Below are 13832 nucleotides of genomic sequence, written 5' to 3' on the forward strand. Positions count from 1 at the left end.
GGGAAAGATGATGAACAGGTTCTTGAAATTTTCTATGCACCAACGTATGATGTGTTTGGAAACGAAGCTCCTCGCGTTGCTCTGATATAAGCTTCTTACGAGGAGTATTAAAAACGAGTATAGTCTAATATGAAGCACCTAGATGTTTCACTAACCTGATGAGGTTCGAGCGACTTAACCGACACCAGTCTTGCTACCCTGTCATTGTGCCTTTCTTAACCTGTCTGTTTCACCATGTTGTGACATCTCGGTCTTCCTTCTTCGTAGCCTCCGTCAGCCTTACACTGAGGCATATGAAAAGTTATTCCCAATGTAGTACTTACTCTATTCCGGCCCAGAAGCTTAAGGTTCACACTATACTGCAAAGATATTCCTCAACCTTTTTTACTTTTATCATGCCCGGACAAATGAGATGATGTTACAGGTTATGACATTTAATTAAATACTACATAAATATATATAGTCTATCTCCATGTTACCATGAACCGATGTATATATGATTATCCAATTATAATAGTAATAATAATAATTATTTCACTTTCACTATAAAAAATGCAGCGGTTCGCAAAATATATATATATCAATGTGCCACTTTTCTTGGTGAACTTCAACATACCCCCAGCTTTCTTCGAGCTAGCGTATACTCTACATTTATTGGTTATCAATAGAATAATACAAATAGGGAATGCAAGTCTGGTGGCTGTTTTTCTTTGTTTTCTCTGCTGAGTTGCGAACTAAATGTGTACAGTTTGTGTCGTGAAGTACTAAAAAACGAGAATTTGAAGCAGCGGTGGGCTGTTTCACACGAGTGAATTATACCGCTGATTGATATCATTGCTTACGTTCGCAATTTCGATAAGTTCTTTCACTCTGAATCTTATCATTTCCGCCTAATTTATGGGTGCATCAGCAGCGTACGTACTTGTAATTAACGTGTCAGCAGAGGTAACAGTAGTAGAAGCACGCTGGTCGATTTTCGTGACTTTTTTATCGACTTGCTGCTACAACATGACAGTTCAACCGTGACCCTGTTCGTCATCAATCTAGCAAGCAGTCCCTGGCAGAAAGCTTAATAATACATATATATGGTGGTTAGTTATTTCTGCGGCCACTGTTATTCATGCCGCCGTTACATATATATACATATATTACAGCGGCGTAGAGGGGCAAGACAGCGGTCACAGGACGGAACGCCGAACGCAATCTATTTGTTTGTCTTTCTACCGTTTTTCTCTCTGTCTTCCTGTTGGATTCGAGGTCATTGGCGCCCCACTGCAACCGTAAGGGCAGGTTTCCGCTAAGTAACGCTGTCTGCGGGCCAGCCTAGTGCCATCTATCCGCACCCTCTCTCCTCTGATTCTCCTTTACTGTTTGTCCTATCCAAGCTCATTCAGCGAGCCGTTTCAATGCCGGGCGATAGTGGACCGTAGCCGTAGTAGCCAGTAAAAACCGGTGCTAGACGTCTGCAGTGCTTTGCCTTGGTCGCCGGTTCGCTTAGCTCGAACTTCGGCTTGGAATAGCGGTTCTGCGGTTCGTAACCGAATACCCGAAGAGCTTATCGAAGGACTAATGCGCGCAGCCGTCGACAGCTTCGGCCCTAACCAGCCGAGCAATCGTCTTCCTTCTCCCTTGAGAACATGAATGCTGATTTGACGTATAGGGAATTACCTCACATCAATGGGCTGCTTTGCTACTGGCTCCTGATGGTTGCTACTTAGCTCACCAGCGCAATCGAGCGCTGGCAGTAGTTGGGCATTTTGACGGGTGGTCCATTGCAAGCGGTCCAAGTAAAGCTCCGAGTCCCCGTGGACCATAGTAACATTGGCAACAAGAGGAAACACTCGGGATGATGAAGGCAAAAACGGCCTCGCTTGGCAAGGTGCCACTAGAATACTAGCAAAACAACTTAATAGTATTGTACTGGTACTGAATAGCAGCATCACCAAGTATGCAACACTATTATGACAATATGATGACATGTCTCAGATGGCGTCTATAATGCCTAGCTCGGTAGTAACGTTACAGGAAATAACTATATTCGTATATGCAGATATAAGAATTATATCATTAATCCAGACGGCCGTTGGGAACGGCAATTACCGGTGTAGAGTTGCCGCTAATTGGGTGACAGCACGTACATATTGTAAGTAATAGTTTGGTGCATCCGCTTGACTTGCGCGATTATTGACAGATCGGACTGACTTTTTTTTGGAAGAGAGCACGTCTTAATAGTGGTACTACAAAAACTGTAGCGGGCCCGACCCTCAGCTCTACAACGACAATGAGAATAAAATGGCGAGTAAAAGTAAGTTATAGCCCACTTCGGTAGTGAATAGCAAGTAAGGAACAGCAGGATGAGAAATTCATTTGTCATTCATTAAATGTAAGAAGATGAATCCTACGATCCAGCTGTACCGTTGTATACGTGAACGGTAAGGAGGAATGTGTTTTGACATTTCCCTTTCCTCTCAGTACAGCGCGCACAGCGAGACTTGTTTGAGCTCTTGTTCTTTGTCTTTTTTTTTCGATTTTTGAGACTCATCTATTCCTTTGAAATTATACGTTTTATACTGGAACAGCGTGCGTCTCTCTGACTGTATCTGACCAATCGTAGTTCTCACTAATGTCTGCAGCAATCCACCAGCCCGTCTGTCGTTGAGCCTTTCAAGCTTGGCGCCTGTACCTCGTTCATCCGTTTGTCGGCCGAGTTTGAGAACAAAACCTGGTAGCGAGGATAGCCTTCTTTTGTTCAAGCTCTGCCGCCTTGCGTGCTGGGCCTTAAGTCCGGCGGTAAACGACTCCTCTTTTCCGGATAAAATAGAAGATATCGGAATTCGAAACGCAATCTCCACACTTGATAGGACAGCGGCTGCTTGCCAGGACTGCACGGATTTTGCCACGGTTTGCGTGGGCTATGGAGACTTACATTCACATACTTAACGATCAGCCCAACAACCAATTGGCGGCCGGGGAAATGACGAATCTGCAGAAGCTCACTGACCGGAGAGGAGGTTGGCGGAGTCACCGCCTGCCGCGCCGCGATACTCGACTAGGCCAGAGCCCCACTGCAGTCGGTCAAGGGTCACAGGTGCACCAATACGAGTACGCGGGGAAACGACTACTTTGAGCCGGTGCCAGCGGCCTGCCCGCCAGCAGGAACAGAATTTGCCAGGCGACGCACGTGCTCGCGACATAAAGCCGACTTTTTAGACCGTGGCGTCGGCACCTCGTCCGCGCACGCGACGAGCCCTTTTGTATTAACGTGCTTCTACAGCATTTGCTCCCTCAGTAGCTGCGCTTGTTGTAGCTTGCTGCTGTGTCTCGCGCTAATCCCGTCTCGCTGTTTTCCCTCTATGCGTCCGTCATTCGTGTCCTCTTGCCGTATTACATTATAGAGTACGACGATATTAGCAACTTCACCCTCCGTCCTCCAAAAAACAGCATACAAAAAAAGAGGCAAAGAACAATCTGGCAAAGACTGGTTGGCTGGCAATTACTAGAAGAAGACAAAATAAGATAGAAAAATTGAAATAAGCTCAGGAAGGCAAAAGTTAGGGGATCTTCCTGTCTCCGTGCTTAACCACAAGCCAGTACAATTTTAAGGGGAGTGGCTGTGAAATAAAGAGCGGTTTGGGCGGGGTAAAGTCTTTTTGCCCACTGACGCAGTACAAAGCCAGCTGGCCAAAGAAAAAAGACCAAAAGGGCCTACAAGAAGATTAGTAAGTAGTACCCTGCATCAGAACAAGCGCCATAGTAATAGCAGAATTTGCGTTCCCCCAAATCCAATTTAAGGATAAAGGGCTGCAAAACGTAAATTCCAGCCAGTAGTTGGAAAACGCAGACGCCCAAGTGTCGAGACGACTAACGAATTCACGATTTGGCCTTGAAAACGTCAGAGGCCTACTATGCCAAGGGAAGATTATTTTTTAATAGATGTTTACTCAACGAAGGCAATAAAAAAGGTTACATCAAGTACGATAGTCAAAAGATAAACTGTTTACATTCGACGCAAGTCACAGTCGTTAAGAAGCCGCCTCAGCAGAACATAAATGATCGACGTTGGAATAGCTCGAACAACAATATATAGTGAAATAAATAATTTGACTCTGCCGCACTGGTTGGACACGCTATCGCAGATATCGACCGCAAAAGAACACAAATTTGGTTTTCCTCCTAAAGACAACCGTTTTCTACCCAATCCTCTTCCCTCCCTAAATGTCAAAAAGTGTTTTTTTCATCGGATAAGTCGAAATCTAGCTATATTGGATCTTGGACTTTCAGATTCCTGAGGAAGTCAGCCGCAATGGTTTTTCTACAGTGGATGACGAGAGCGGGAGATACCAACCAAAGCAGTGTTTGCTCTCTTCCTTTTGGCTAACTCCAGCAACGATGCAGCAGGGGGCTTTAGAGGTATAAGTCAATTTTGTGCAGATGAGCCACCATATGAGAAGCCAATACCTTATAGACGACAGGACGAGAGCGACGCCTTGCTGTATGAGTATACTCGCTGGCTTGGCCACTCAGATCGGTTTTGCACGCCAGCCTGCCTGTTTGTCCGTACTGTCAATGCTTCTTAGCTTAGAAATATGGGTCGGCAGAAAAAAGGCGCTCCCTCCACCAACAGTACGGCAGAAAATTTGGTGTATCCTATATTTCTTTTGCTTTCTCTTCTCGTAGGGCTGCTTTGCTGTGTAACTGACTTTCTCAACCTGGCTCTCGGCCAACAGTTGTTGACGAACTACTCGGTTTGGTCTTGGGGGCTAGACATTTTTAGGGGCAACAACCAAAGACGGGGAGAAGGGGAGGTCGTTTAGAGGCCGTTTGGTGGCTGATGACTGCTAGTACGTAGCTAACCGCCACCACTGCCGCAAGGAGAGTCTCTATAAGGTTCGTGTAGTTTGGAAAGGGAGCCTGCTAGGCCAATGGGAAAGGCAGAAGAAGAACGACGACGGAAATGACTGGAGGAGCCCGGAGCTATGGAGTAATTACTGCACGCAGTCGAGCGAGGGCGAACCACCGTGGACTAGTCGAATCTAGCTTCCTGACCACTATCGCCTTTGCCGCCCCCACCGGCTACCACTAACATAGCTAGTGCATCCACTTAACTTCACTCTACCTTATGCCTTTGCGACTGGTTAATGTCTGGGCAGATATTCGTCGTAATCGCCGTGACCAGCGCGATGCGCGTCACCGCATCACGAATTCCAGATGACGCCATTTTTCTTCTTCCTTCTACCCTTATTCCTTTACAATGCAAGCTGCAACTCATGTCGTTTCCATCCTGACTATCTCTGACAACCGCATACGATCCTGTCCTTTTTCTTCGGTTATTGCCTTTTTCTCAACTAAAAAGACTGCGAAGACGTACGATGGCGGCTAAGCCAGAGGCTGAGCAAAATAGAGTGCAACCGCCTTAACAGCAGCGCCGGCAACATTTCAGCCCATTCTGATGCTATCGGTATATACAAGGTCGACCCTCCTCACATGATCTTAAGTCTTTCCTATCTTTGTCGAGGCAGTCGATGTCTGTTGACGAGGCATTACTACGAATCTGTATCCGTACCCCCCCCCCCCCCATCCCTGGTTCAACATTAGTGAACGGAAGAGCCCCATAACTTGCAACCGTTCGTTTACCGCTACATATATACGTTACGTTATAGTAGCTCGGTGCGCAGTTGATCCCTGGAGTGCAATGTGAGAGGACCAAGCTAACTTTGGCTTGCCTTGGCGTTGCTTCAGGCTCGGGTGGCCTGAGGCTGAGCATTCGTTCGATGGGACTGGTGATGCGTATACTACCGCCCACATCGGCACCGAGACTTGTTCTGACGAGGCAAGCGCATTGTGTTGTTTCTTCCCTATCCTTTCTGTTTGAAGACATCGACGAACAAAAAAAGAAAAGGAATTCCACAAGACAAAGAGGAAAAGGAGAAGGTCAACGCGAACAACTGGAATAGAGCTATCACTATCTGCCTGCAACGTGCATCGTCTACAGAGCAGTGAGTCCGCCTAAAAACCGGTAGGCGTTAAGGTGAAGGGTCGGAAGAAATGGCTGTTATGTTGCTCGTACATGTAGCTAGTCGGGGGTAACGTAGACCGCCATGGTAGCATTAAAGGAAGAGAAAGGACCGCTGCATTGGACCTAGTTGCCACCGCTCTTTCTCATTGGTCGGCCGGCTGACTGGTTGTTGCCGCTACTTTGCCCTTTGCATTCGCTGTCTTTGTGATACCGTCTCAGGGCATTGTTTCTCGGCGGCAGAAGCAGTAACAGCAACGGCGGCCTTTGTCTGCCGACCCTAACTGACTAGCAGCAAGGACTGGACGTACTTATTTTACTGGTCGTAAATCCGGTAGCAGCGTGCGCGGCATGCAAACGATTTCCGATGAAGTGTCGGTGGGTTAGTTGGGCGAGTGGCTAGGCTTCCCACGTTAGCTCAGTGGCCAAACTGCCGAAAGCGCTGCTAGCGATAGCAGGAACGACAACTTTAGTGGCGACTGTAGGCAACTGCCTGTCTGGTCTTCTCTTGGCAGGTGGAAGCGGCCACAGACTTGCTTGTGGATGAGGGACACAACACTAACTTGTGCTCGAAACGGCCTCTGTGTGGACGGAACGGCAAACAATTTCGTTGCCGCCTGCCCTTGTCCTGCCAAAGCTTCGCTTCGGCTTTGTAGGTTCCCTTAGTCCTTGCTTCTCATCCCCATCCTGCCGGTAGAACCACAGTTTTCCGCTCTGCTCCGTCAAGCCCTGCATCAAGCCGTACCGAATTTCTATGTCCGTACGACCACCGCTTATTTCGTCGACACTCACATAACCTCATGAACAGAAATAAAATGAATACTACCAAGTGTATGCCGACTTCGTTTACCACCCCTTCTTTGACACAGAATTCAGCTTGCTTGCTCCTGTCGCCTCTGAAGATGTCTCTGCCCCCATTGGCCTGCATAGCGAAATCAACAGCCAGTATTCAGATCGTCATTGACCAGCTGGTTGATGCTATTACTACCTGTGCTTACTCCAAGCTTCTTCGTAGTTTTGTCATTTTCTCTTTGCTTTACTTCTACACCCCCAGTGGCCGTGCAACAACGCTAGCGAGCGAACACGCTTAAACCAGACTGATGATCGCAACGTTTTACCACTTCTGAACACTGCCATTTCCGCCACTGCGGCCGCTAAGAGCAGCAGCTGAAATAACGCTATTTCTCGTTTCATACCTGGCGGTGTATGGCGTATATGTACCTGCATATCCAAAATGGCACCTGTGTGCATGTATATTCGATTTTCTGCGTGCATGCATGCGCTCGTGTATGCAGTTCGAGGAAGGCGAATAGAATACTGATCTCGGCTCAGAGAAGGTGATTGGTGAAAAATGGGGAAGCACGTTGTTTGGCCGGCGTGAACGGTTGCTAGCCGGATTGACTAACTAGACTAAACGAAAGAAGGTAGAATGGTATATGGTTGGCTGGCGGGTTCCCACGGCTTTCCTTTCAACTCGCTCACTTGCTAGACTCGAGACTGTAGACGGACGAAAGGCGGCTAGCTGGAGATTGCCGGCAACGACCAAAACAGACAGCAAAATGTGGAAAGCAGAATGGCGCTAAATTTTCAATAGCCGCCCATTAACTTCCTTCGCGCAGACGTATACTTACATACTCACAAAGGCGCGGAGAGTATTCTAGCTGTGCCTTTGAGGCAGGGACGCTGGTAGCAGCGGCAGCTGCACCCAACGACGCCGTAGTATCAGGACATCGCTGGCAGCGGCTCTCTCCAGCTACCCGCCGCATACGCTACTACTTTGGCATACGTAACCTGTAACGTCTTTGGCAAGATTTACCTGCCTATATAGCCCATTCATATCCGAACGGCAAAAGACTGCGGCAGAGACGAAAGCAATGACGTCCACGGTGAAACAGGCATCGAGCGGAAATAGATTGCACCCTATCCAGATAAGGACCTGAACCAGTGCCAGGCGCTAGCAGTACGCCTGTCCGCTCTTGCATGAACAGCCAAGCTTATACTGCTGCTGTCAACTTTTTATGCGACGGCTTTTGCTGCCTGGTATTTGAGGCACTGCAAGTGGGTACGGACGCGCACGTGAGTACAGCCGTACTGTACCATGCGCACTATTGCGTCCACGTTGCTTCGACGGTGTGTGATTATATCCGCGTTTTGTGTTTCCGTTCACCTGTATCGTTGCCGATTCAGGTAACAGTATGAACGCGGCAGAAGCTAGAGAAAAATAGATTATGCTGAAGGACGATGACTTCATGTATGAGCATATTGCTGGTTCTTGACAATGCTCGCCATCTGCAACGCAAGCTCAATAACTTGGATACATAATCGTACTGGTGGTAACGGTGTATTGGGCGATAACCTTCCTATCACGAAAGCCATCGCCTCAAACCGTTGCGTACTGTGGTCGCAATACATACACGTAGATACCTCAGGACGTAAACACAGGCAAACGAACGTAAAGAATAACAGTGGGTTTAGTCGAACACGAGACATTTTCAACGAGCTCTAACCGATTGTCCGGTGACAACTCTCAATGGGCTAACGACACAATTTCTGCAAAGTTCGTGTTACGCTAGATGCACAATGCCGCAATCAAGGTTATCTGTAGAAAAAGCGTGCCTCCGATTTGTGTAATATGTGTCCTTTCAGTTTACTATCTACCAGCTGGCTATCAGACGTCAACTGTAGCCAGTGTACCGTGACAACGTCATGGCGCGTTTACGGAGTTAATCAGCCAGTTTAGCGCAAAGCAAAGCAAACGCATGAAAAAAACAGGAAAACAATTGTATTCCGAGTTTTTCAACTGCCGTATCATTTTGTAGTAATATCAGTCGTGGTTCGTGCCCAAATGACCAGAATTTTTAAGTATGCAGCTTATCGGCTATGGCATGTCCATCCGATCTTGCGACGAAAGAGACAACATGAAGCAACCTAAATCGCAGGTGTTTATCTGAGCTTTAAGTGCGAATGTGTGCTTTATAGATGCATCAATATAGCAATGACGAATTGATCCGTTTTAGTTCGTTTGTCCTTCCGTCAAAAGCAATGCCAGCAAAGTTACGAAGGGGTTTGCAAAAAAACGTCAGGTTTTCGTTCCAGAGAGAGGTTGATTTATATAGGTACCAAGTAGTTGTATATATACACACTAGTGCGATGGGTGCGTTGAAATCGGGGAAAATTTTGGCGGATTGTTTGTCATAACGAGCATACGTTCATGTGCTACCCTAAGCACTACACAAGAACATGGCTATTCTAGATCACAACAGCAGCGGCGGCGATTCTTATGCGCAAGACAAATACTATAACTAAAAACTTATTTTTTTGCTTGAAATCAGTTGCCAGACGGCTTTAAAAAATCCAAGCAAAATTTATGCAGTAGACAGGAATATCCTTAATATGTTTGAAGTTTTAAATATTCAAAGATTCATCACAGTAGATCATGGAACTTTTTTATACAGCAAGATTTTTGCATTTGAAAGTTCGTGACTTCTCTAAGTTCTCAGATTTTTGGAACCTTTGGCTTCCTGTCAGCCCAAAATAGAATTCTGTTAGATCTCTTTGTACGTAATGTATTTAAGGGACATCTTAACAAATTCGTAGCCGCCGATATTGTTCGACGCACGGTGACTATTAAAAAGTACTTCGCGGATTAAGGAAGGAATATTTTGAAAATTACTAGTAAATGATTCAGTTCCCGAATTAACGATATAATTATGATGGTGGTGGCTGTAACGGATAAACATTATCGTTAGGAATGTCATTTTTAGCATACACAAACGATCTCATAAAATTATCTGTAATATATATATATATATGAAACGGATCATTTTAGCCTCACTTAGACTTGGTGAAGTGACGTACACAAACGAGAACGGCGGTGAGTTCCTAGGGCGACGGACCCCAATTGTCATCCGGGTGACGCGCGGATGTTCCCTTAGCACGCCACCCAGTCGTTGGCTAGCAGATGAACTAACTCCGTTGCCTTCGTTGGCGCTTCTGTGATCATACTTGCGCGTACTTTTGGCGTCGCTGATGTCATCATACTTTTCAAAAAAGATGTATGAAGGTAATTTGCATCTTTACACGAAAATGAAATCGGTACAATCTATTGATTTCCTATCTTCCATTGGTAAAACATTGGTGGGTCAGAAATGACAAGAGGGGATTTCGTTTACACCGTTTTGTCCTCCGCGTCTACTGATTTTTTTCGACAGCAATGTCTCCTCGTTTACTTTCTTTATTCTTTGATAATGACTGCCCATCACCTTGCATCTATTATTCATCAGCCTAACCCCTTTGCACCTGTACTCGACACAGATCGATAGACTGCGGGTGGAAAAAGAAAAATTGGGAGGAAGAAAAGAAAAACAACGAAATCGTAGCGGCATTATGCAGACGTAGATTTACTCTGCTGCCAGGTTTTTCCCATCCCAAATGGGCAATATAAAATCGTCTTCATATCTCTCTTTCACTACCGTTCTCCTCTTTACTTCTACGGCCACCAAAATCTACGCCGGGTCCATCTGTGAGTGATATAGATAAATAAGATCATAAACACGTATCATAGAGTGGACTTAAGGTTTTAGCTGCTAGTAATGTCTTGCGCTGTATTCAAGATTGCGGGGTAGGAAATTCTAAAACTCTAGGAGGGTCTGGAGATCATTCTCTAGGGAGCAGGAATACACCACACGCGCCCCGCGTGAGGAAGTTCAGAGCCGTTGTTTAGCCTCTGCCATAGCTAGCTGCGGTAGCATAGATGTGATGCGATATAATCGACTGAGTGGGAATTGCATTAAAGCATTTGAGATATGCGCTCTCCTCAGCGGCTTTCCAACCCGGAGCGAGTGCAGCCCCCCTCCCCCCCTGTAAACCCGCTGCGAGTTAACCCTCACGTAGTACTGAATACGAGCGCTATGGACGGCCTCTCTTCGCTATCAAAGTCTCTAGCTTGACGCCCGAATCAATAACCAAACACACACTGAAACATAGACACTACACATAACGAACCAGTAATCTCTCTCTATCGTCCATCCTCTAAATAACGCGAAATTCAATGAACTTGAAGAAACAATCCTCACCGATGCCTAACAACTGGTTCTGTAGAAGTAATACAAGTATATAAGGCGAACGACCTCTGTATCTATCCGGATCGAGCAACTCTGTGCCGTCTTGCTACACGGCTGCTCTGGCTATAATTACTCCTCCATTTGTGATGAGCATTTCGGAGAGGGGCGAGCTTGCATGAGCGAATGTAGTCGTTCAAATATTCTTCCAATCGGGTCCTTTCCGCAGAAACTTCTATCAGACATGCGCGTGCTACACTCAAGAGCCCACGCCGATGCAGTGTCCCGATTGCACTCCAGCTTTCTATTACTACATCATGCTAACGTGCAATGCTAGTGTGCAGATAACGCCGCCGTCGAAATCCACCCTCGACTGCTATTCTGCAGCATCTCGAAATCCCCGCGTTGGCATCAACTGCGCAACGATGCCATGTGAAAACATCACAACACTACCAGATTCAATGATAGAGCTGTTCTTCATTACAGATGTTGTGACTACTTGATCAGCCGTTTGCTATTCAGTTTCACTCTCGTCTTCTCCTTCTTAAATAGCGATTGCAGAAATAGCAGCAGTATCATCACCGCCCTATCCCTAGAGTCCTCCAACTTCTGTGATCACTACTAGCATAACGCAGTAGTGCTATAGTTTTCTGATAGAACTCCATTTGCAGTGACTGATGTCTGTAAGACCTCTACGTTCTGCTAGAGATTTTCATAGCCGTTTTTGCTATGTGGCTAATGCGTACCTAGTTAGGATTTTAAGGTATCTTCTTTATTATATTTTCGTTTTTCAGGTAAGTTGATGTCCATGCGTGTGTGTAGATGTGCGAGTACTTTGTAGGAGTCGACGGATGAGCCGTATTCGTTGTTCTCCTAGTGGGTATGTATTTCAGTCTTCGTTGTTGTCGTGTCTTCGATGTCCGCTTCGTAAGTAGCCGGTGACAGAAGTTCGGACGGATACAGAGTTTCAGACGTCGCAGCATCGGTTGTAAGAACGGCGCTAGCCGACAGGTCTGTTAACCGCTGCTTTTTGCCTGCTTTTTTCCACAAATCGGATTTCGCATTTGGCGCCTCGCCACATCCGGTAACATGAACTTCAATTTCCGGCCATCCGTTTTAGCTTCGGATACCACTACTGCTGCTACTACCAATAGGACTCGTACAGCTGACGTGGTAAAAAGCAGCAGTAGGATGTATATAATCTTCTCAAAGGAACGGTTACAGGACCCTGACCCAGTCACATACGTTTGCTGCGCCACAAGTCTGAACCGTGATGGTGGTCAATTGGTCATTCGTTGGTCTAAAAGTTGGCACAGGCAAATCCCAAGGCTGCCAATGTTTTCTCTATGAGTGACGCCAATTAAACGAAAAACCTCGTTTCTTCCTTACTCTAGAACAACGTACAAGCCAGAGGTGACAGCCACATAGGAACGAGTAAAGTGTAAAGATTTCTGGTTATCTTGAAATGCGCTGATACTGCTAGCAAGCTTTTTTTCTCTATATACTGACAATGTTTCGCATATGTGCATATATATTCAACGATAGCCACACATTTGTATGCACGGTGATGGGAGAAAACACTTGGGTACTTGAAAATCTGCTTATTATGTACATATGAAATGATCTGTTACGCATATGACTTAGTAGAAAGTCTGGACATTGCGTACCAGATATAAGATAAACCTAAGTATCTATTATCATAATGCCATGTAATTTACAATACATATGATAAGGGGCAGCGGCGCGCATTTGATTAAGCTATTTCGGTAGATCCAAGGATAGCTCTTACTTGCAGCGTTAATTGCAGTTGTAATAATTAGACTTGTTTAAATGTGACAACTTCTAATGTAGGAGAAAGCTATGCGATCACTTGCAGTAGGATGCGCAAAACACTTTCTGATCACGTATCACTTCCTGAAGCCCCTGGAGAGCTTGCGTCTAGTCATGTAACAACAAAAAAAGTATAGCGGGAGTGATGTTAGAGGCTGGAGGCAATGATCGGTTCATCTCATGGGCTCTGGTTAGTTTTGAGGAGTCTCTCCTACTCACAACGCTCTGCATAAGAGAAGCGCATTTAAAAATGTGTATGTTGGCCTTAGCAGTTGATTTTTTTATGTAAACTTTGTCAAGAAGGTTGTTTTTATTTGGCAAATTTTTCGTCCCCGCACGACATCTCTGCAGCTCGCTAGACTTTGAATCGTGTTCTGCACGTTAAATGACAGATATCACAACCGGCGCTTGTTCCATTCTAATTCTAACATCACCTCAAAGCTAGTGGGCGTTACGAATCTGTTTGCTCCTCCGAATCCATGAATACTTTGTCTCGAAGCATCCAGGAAATGTTATCTCAATATAAAATCGGTACGATGTGACAAATACGTACTATTGTGCGCGCGACTACAGATTTATCGCACATACTAGGTAAAGCCCACAATAAAGGCACTTTTTCAAAGGACTTGCCTATAGATGAATGCCTCCAGGGATTCGAGGAAGTGTGTCCAGACTGCCAAGTTCCGGAGACTCGCCTCGAAGTTATGATGTGGCTACAGCAGCCACGGCAACAGCAAGCCATCAACTTCAATGGCTACGGCAGGGCGTCGTTTGGCCATGCCATATAGATATATATAGCCTGCCCTCATCGTAGGCACGTTGGCTTCTGCAAGCGTGTTAAAGCAAACAGCGATCTAGTAATAGGCAACAACATCAGGTCTTCATCAGTCCATAGGCTTACAGCGGCTCCCGCAGGGTTTCTAAGGATG

General features: G+C 46.0%; 2 protein-coding genes across 3 annotated transcripts in view; both read left to right on the forward strand.

The window, feature by feature from the left end:
- LOC111249103 (uncharacterized) overlaps positions 1-13832 on the forward strand; it is a 269871-nt gene that overhangs the window by 161115 nt on the left and 94924 nt on the right. The window lies entirely within an intron of this gene.
- The window catches only part of LOC147758813 (uncharacterized), a 156166-nt gene that overhangs the window by 130225 nt on the left and 12109 nt on the right, over positions 1-13832 (forward strand). For both annotated transcript variants that reach the window (XM_086977598.1, XM_086977599.1), the window contains one exon: positions 11868-11953. In XM_086977598.1, the coding sequence (XP_086833724.1) occupies positions 11925-11953 (29 nt within the window). In that variant the 5' untranslated portion in view covers positions 11868-11924. The remainder of the gene's footprint in view (positions 1-11867; positions 11954-13832) is intronic.

This window comes from Varroa destructor, unplaced genomic scaffold (genome assembly GCF_002443255.2).
Source record: "Varroa destructor unplaced genomic scaffold, Vdes_3.0 BEIS01000001.1, whole genome shotgun sequence".
NCBI lineage: Eukaryota > Metazoa > Arthropoda > Arachnida > Mesostigmata > Varroidae > Varroa > Varroa destructor.